This window comes from Cydia fagiglandana, chromosome 8 (genome assembly GCF_963556715.1).
Source record: "Cydia fagiglandana chromosome 8, ilCydFagi1.1, whole genome shotgun sequence".
NCBI lineage: Eukaryota > Metazoa > Arthropoda > Insecta > Lepidoptera > Tortricidae > Cydia > Cydia fagiglandana.
The window spans coordinates 15,429,581-15,436,721 of NC_085939.1; the positions used below are offsets into that span (position 1 = coordinate 15,429,581).

The window sequence follows — 7,141 nt, forward strand, 5'->3', positions numbered from 1 at the left end:
GAATAATTTTTGTTTTGGTATTGCTCTTGTCTTAGTTTAATTGTGTATTTTATATAGAAAATTGTCATATTGCTTTCGCATTTTAGTGTTTGATCCTTTCGCATTTTCTACGTCGTCACGTGTATACGTTTGCTTTTATTTTATAAAAGTACTTTGGATCCGAGAATCTTGACGTGTCATTTAAAAGAATTATTTTTCTCACGGAACCAATATTCTCGACACGCGTGCCCACCACTGTTATGTTTTCCCTAAACCTTCGACTAGACAATTGATTTGTGTATTGTGCTTGTTTATTTGCCCAATAAGGGGGATTTCGGCAACCGCCAAGCTTCCCTCGTAATTTGGATGTCGATGTTTCTGCCTCGTGGCTGTCACGGGTATTTTTAGAAAAAAAAACAGGGTCTTGCGTCTGGCAATCAGTTCGAGTTCGTAGTTACAGCGTAATTTCGTGAATATTTTAGGAGAATTAGGGCCTGATTCGGATTTTGAAATAGACATCTATTAGATCTCTTTTAGACCACCAACTAAGTAACTATTGCGGTAACCGAAGATACCAATAAATAGATATTAATAAATGGTACCTAATTTGAGAAACTAGTCTTATTCAAGTTTAATTTTATATAACAATGTTTCACGTGAGTTTTTTAAATAAAAGCTGCTTTTTTACATTGGATAATTCAAGGAAGTCGATTTTTGTTGTGACAACATTCCATGACACACCTAAAAAAATTTAAATTGATCATTGATATTTACGAATTTAACTTTCATGGACAGACAATAAAACATAGTAGATATTACAATACATAGTATTACCACTAACTGGATGTAACCCTGCGTAATCCGCAAGTTTTACTCTAAAAATGACACCAAAATGTAATTTAGGGCCCCAAAAGAACCTACGTAAATTCTCTATTGCCCCGTTTTTTCCAGACTCATCAAAATCAGTATCAATAGTGACAAAATAAACAATTACGTTGATTTTGTGTTGACGCAAACAATTTATGAGCATGTCGTTAATTTTTATCCAATTGCCTTGATTGCCGGGTGCCTGTCGGTCAACAGGGGTGTTGTGCAAACGTTGTATTTGATGCTGGACATTTAATACATACGGCCCGATTCGAACGTATCTTACGTCAGTTAATAGATCTAGAAACGATGTGGATTAGATATGTCAGTGTCAAATGTAACGTTTCTCCAAACAAAAAAGTCACTTTTATCACTGACACATCTGATCCATATCGTTTCTAGATCTATCAATTGACGTGTCTTAAAGTTCGTATCGGGCAGATAGTTTTGTCTACACTGATAGAGTGTTGGGTACGACTCGATTCCTTTGAGTCTTCTGCTTCAAGACTGGACTCAATTTTTCAGACTCTTATAATTAAGTCTAAACTCAAGTTCTTTTCAACTTGATCCCGAGTCTCTTGTAGAGACTTGAGTCCTTTTCAAAGACCCCCGAGTCTCTTGTAGAGACTTGAGTCCTTTTCAAAGAACTCTCGATTTTTTTTATCTCGTCCAGTAGTTCGATAAACTTGCGCGGCTAGAAGACGTTGATGTCAGCTTTATTCAGTTTTCTGACGACTAAACGAAAATGACTTGTTAATTATAAATTATATCATGATCCTTACTCGTAACATACATGGGCGATTTATTGAAATTTCTCGATTTTGCAGGTTACGCGCGGTTTTGCGTTTTGGTATTTTTTCCATGGCAGACGAGTTGAACATTGAATTTTCCGCCCTCGCTATGTAGCTTTGTAGTTTTAAAAGTAGGTTTTAGAATCCGGTTCTGACAGTAGGTAGTCTTGCAAGTTTTATACCGGATCTGGTTGCTCGCAAGACACTGATGGTGTTTCGATGTAATCCGGACTATTTAGAGGATCAGTCGCCGTGTCGCATGGGATTTGAATGAGGGTGTTCGCAGACGTGCGTTAGTCGCGGTCCCGATTGTCGCATGTCGCATGTCAATTGTTGCATAAACCTATAAATTATTGGTTGATGAATAATTAACATATTTTTTGATTGCGGAATTGGGAATTATATAAAGCAGTTGAAGGAAAATGATAGTGAACTGAGAAAAAATAGTAATACTTAAAGTATTATGGGAAGGGAACATTTAAACGCAAATTTAGTCTCATGAACAAACCTAGCTCCACAGTAAGCTCAATAAAACTTAGCGTAGTATATTATTTTGGTCACAACATCATGTATGTTATATATATACATATAAATAGAAAAGTAGGTAACTAAACTAGCATATAGTTCGTTTTTTTTAGCATTAGAAAGAACTTGCAAGAAGGTAAGCGATCTTGACATGTCTTTTAATTGAAAAACGCTTTTTATAATTCAAAAACTATTACTTATGAAAGCAGAAGAATATAAATGATCGTATTAGATTCATAATTTGTTACATATTTGCCGTAACTTATTTTTAAAATGTGTTTTTCAATTAAAAGACACATCAAGATTGTTTACCTAATTTCTAATGCTAAAAAAAACGAACTATAGTTACATATAAATGTGATACATATACAAGGATTCGAACACAGGACGTCCAAGTTTGCAGGCAAAGTAAATAACTTCAATTCATGAAATATATAATCTCATTTACATAAATAGTAGCCCGTAAACATCAGTTTACTCTATAAATAGGCATAATAGCTGACAAATAAAATCAATACAAACACTGTTTGTCTTTTTCAGCAGCGGCATTTAATTATGGTCGCATTTTTATCACCTGTTATTCCATGCGTCACTTTCGCACTTGCATATTTGTTAGAACATGACAAGCATAGTGACAAATGGTAAAGAGCCGACCGTATTAATCCTACTGGACAAACAGCTATCGTTTATAAACTATATAGGCCTCCAGTGAAGGAGTTGAGGCCACTGGAGGGTTTTCTTACTTTTTCTTAATTATGTGTCATAATTATTATAAATCAGTTTATAATTTATAGGTAGGTATACATTTATAGTAGTGTGAATATTTAAATAATATAAATCAAAATATTTAATATAAAATTATTTCTTGTCCAGTAGCTATGCTATGGGTACACTGGCGATCAAAAGTGCATGGACATGTTTCATCCGTATATTAAGGCATTACGGTCGACATCTATGCATGCACTTTTGAACGCCACTGTACCTACTAAAGATGTGAATGAAGGGACAAAACACATAACGTTAACAAAAACCCGAAAATCGACAGACACCGTAGAAAAATGACGCGTCAAACGTGAAACATAAATCTCTATAGTAAGATGCACTTGGAAATTGTTTCCATTTACCAACCCTTGCCGTTGGAGCGTGACGGCAGACAACGCACTGTCGGTGACAAAAGTGTTTGAAAATCTAACGCGGTTATCACTCTGAATCCAGTGAGTCAGTCCGGTGTGTGAGCGAAACGGCGCTATGTTTGTATTCTATGGCGGTTAAATGGTTAATCCTTAGAAATATTTAGCGAGATCACCTGAGCAACTTTTGCTACGGGACCAACCCTGAAATCGGAAAAAAAATTGCTGTTCCAAACATTTTAGCCGGTCAGATGTTGATGTTTTGTATGAGGAAGCCACATTTTAGTATATTTTTTTTTAATTTTAGTAACGAAAAATTCGTGAAAGTCATTGTAAATAACTATTTTGCTCTGTGAATTGAATATTCAAGTCTTTAACTCAAAATATTTAATATATCCGGCTTCACTTTAGGCTGTCACCTAAATACGAGGCGAGAAATCAGATTTCCTTAAAAAATCTGAGGTCATCCCACTTTTCTTTGCTACTGTTGTTACAAAATGCGTCATATTGTAGGGGCGGTAGGAGACCATTGGGCAGTCGGGAGGCTTGGGCACCCCCTTGTAAATCAGGACGATACCGATATCAGGTTATGCTACGGATTTTAGTTCAAAGTCGCGATCGTTGTCATTTTCTGACAGTGACACCTGATCGCGAGTTTGTCACGGCTCTCGCGCGTGAGTTGTGCTGCCAATACGCGACAAGCCGCCAAATCGCGCCGATCTCTCTCTTCTCACGCCTGTCGCGGTAAGTTATGCTAGAGGTGCAGCTATATTCCATTTCATTTAATGATATATTATTCGATACATTCCACTTTCGAACAGCACTGTACAAAGTTGTCACCATCATAGGTGATTGGAAGATGCAAAAAATATAATAAATGATGGCATCCACCGATTTTGACTGCCATCAATAAAAACACCCTACGGCGCAAAGGCTACTTTATTTTTTGTGTTCGGAAGGTTAAAGGGACGAAACATCGTTATGAACTCGATGAAGAGATAACACGAGTGCATTGTATTGAAACTCTTATTCAGACTATTTACACACATTATTATCCAAAAAGAAGTTACCGAATTCGGTCAGCTCAAAACATCAATTCGATGCATGGCTTTAAACAAAAGAATAGATGTATATCTTGTAACATTTATAACTTTTAGATATAGAGTCGGTAAAAGTTAAATTTATGCAAGAACTTTGCAGTGACTTTGAATATTACGAAGTTTATAGTGGCACTGTTACACGTTGTCGCTTCAACCTGTGCAAAATAAACTCAGAGGGATCCAGCGGCCAATTTTGCAAATATATTTTATTTGCTATCTTCAAGTTTTTATAAGTTCTGTGTACTCAGATACATTGTTCTGTTATAGGTATGTCTGTACATACCTATAACAGAACAATGTAATTTAATAAAAGAACAAACTTAACTGAATTCATTCAAAAGTATTGAAGCTTTTTTGGTTAAATATTTCGTAAATTGGTATGTGCATACATGAATTCAAAGTCCTATTTTCTTAGCAATCAAAATTAAAATAAGTACTTACTTATAAATTATGACCAGTTTCGCCTTTAGCCAAGAAGCGTTTAAATCTCTGCCCCCCAGAAAATACGTTCTTCAAAACCAATAGTATAAGTAACTACCATCAATGTCTATTTACATTACTGTACTATTGTGTCTAATGATCGATAGTGGGCACTATTAGTGAGGATTGCACCCTGACAAATTCACAAAGCTTGCTTAAAAATTTTCCTAGCAAGCCCAGTTTAAGACTAACTTACGATTACGCACAATTGTTAAAAGTCTCAGGGCCATTTTATACTGGTGGGTGAGCTCACGCTCAAATGTAAACGCTATGCGAATGGATAAACTGGCTGACTTTTCAGAGGCGATCGTGCGTGGCCAATCGGAGCGCGTCGTTAAGATTCAAGTCACGTGGGGTAAGTGCTCCATTGTATAGATAATGCTATTCAAGTCATTTGACCAGGGGTAAGTGGAAAGTGCATGTAACTTCCTGTCATCGGCTATGGCAAAAGTATCCCTTTGCGAGATAAATGTGTACCGAAGCTAGGAGCTGAATTTATTTTGATTGTTGTTGTGGGAACAGGGATGGTATAAAAACCCAATTCATTAGGTATTTAAATATTTTGTCTTTAGGGAAGCACTTGTGATTCTTAGAGATTTGTAGCTCCAAAAAACCGGGTAAGTGCGAGTCGGACTCGCGCACGAAGGGTTCCGTACTATAAAGCAAAAAAAAAACGGAAAAAAATGCAAAAAGAAAACGGTCACCCATCCAAGTACTGACCACACCCGACGTTGCTTTACTTTGGTCAAAAATCACGTTTGCTGTATGGGAGCCCCACTTAAATCTTTATTTTATTCTGTTTTTAGTATTTGTTGTTATAGCGGCAACAGAAATACATCATCTGTGAAAATTTCAACTGTCTAGCTATCACGGTTCGTGAGATACAGCCTGGTGACAGACGGACGGACGGACGGACGGACAGCGAAGTCTTAGTAATAGGGTCCCGTTTTACCCTTTGGGTATGGAACCCTAAAAATGTTTTCTATGAAAATTCCAAAACTTTAAACCACATGCGATGCAGTTGCTCTATACGAAGCTATCTCCTACATTCAATCGCATAATCAAGATAAAAGTATAATATTGACTGATTCTCTGAGCTGCTTACAGGACCTGAAGAGACTACCATTTCACTCCAAGGATAACTTCTACCTTACCTTAAAAATAAAAGATAAACTTAGAGAATGTCATGATGCCAATTTGCAAGTAGTCTTAGCATGGATCCCTAGCCACTCAGGCATATCTGGTAACGAGGTCGTGGACCAATGTGCAAAAGCTGCCATACACCAGAGTTTCGCTTCTGACCAAAAATGCTTTACTCGAGACATAAGATCTTCGATAAGATGTCTGCTTTTTGAAAATTGGAATAAATCATGGCAACTCTCACGTAGAGCCAAGGGTCAACACTACGGTAACCTGCAACCAAATATCCCTCCTAAACCCTGGTTTTTCAAGCACAAAGGCTATTCTAAGGTAGCAACTTCGAATATTATCAGATTACGACTTGGACACATTTGTTCGCCAGTGCGCCTGGCCAAGATGCGAATAAGGGACAGCTCTATCTGTGAATGTGGATTGGACGAAGGTACTACTAACCATATACTTTTGGAATGCCCCTTAATACGTTATCCAATATATGATTTTCTCCCACGTGAGATAAGCCGTCCAATAAATATTAACTTCCTCTTAACTCTAGTGTATACCACATTTGGTGATATCTTAAATAAATTCCTGACTAAGAATGAGTTCAAACTGTGAAATATGAGTTTACTGACAGGTGATGGATCTAGTAAATGTTATAATAACCTTAATAATATATACATACATATACCTATATGTTGTCTGATTTGTGACGTCTTTAACAATTGGAAGTAGTCGTGTTGTCCGTAGGTTGAATAGCTTGTGTTTGTTTGTAGGGTGGATGGATACTCTACCGAACACCGTATATACATCACCGACGATCTATATCATACTGCCCGTGTGTTATCCAACCTCGACACTGGCGGAATCATCAAGCCCTGATGGAGCCATAATACACAAAAATTGATTGATTGATTCTGTTTTTAGTATTTGTTGTTATAGCGGCAACAGAAATACATCATCTGTGAAAATTTCAACTGTCTAGCTATCACGGTTCGTGAGTTACAGCCTGGTGACAGACAGACGGACGGACGGACGGACGGACAGCGAAGTCTTAGTAATAGGGTCCCGTTTTACCCTTTGGGTACGGAACCCTAAAAATGGTATTAAAACCGACGACCATCGAAAGTTA

The 7,141-nt window shown here is 37.1% G+C and overlaps 1 protein-coding gene across 1 annotated transcript; it reads left to right on the top strand.

Moving 5' to 3' along the window:
- Nucleotides 1–5,142: 5,142 nt before the first annotated feature.
- Nucleotides 5,143–6,918, top strand: LOC134666942 (uncharacterized). Its single transcript, XM_063524250.1, has 3 exons — nucleotides 5,143–5,227; nucleotides 5,894–6,454; nucleotides 6,786–6,918. Exons 1-3 carry the CDS (start codon nucleotides 5,143–5,145, stop codon nucleotides 6,914–6,916), a joined length of 777 nt encoding a protein of 258 aa, XP_063380320.1. The 3' UTR covers nucleotides 6,917–6,918.
- Nucleotides 6,919–7,141: the final 223 nt, after the last annotated feature.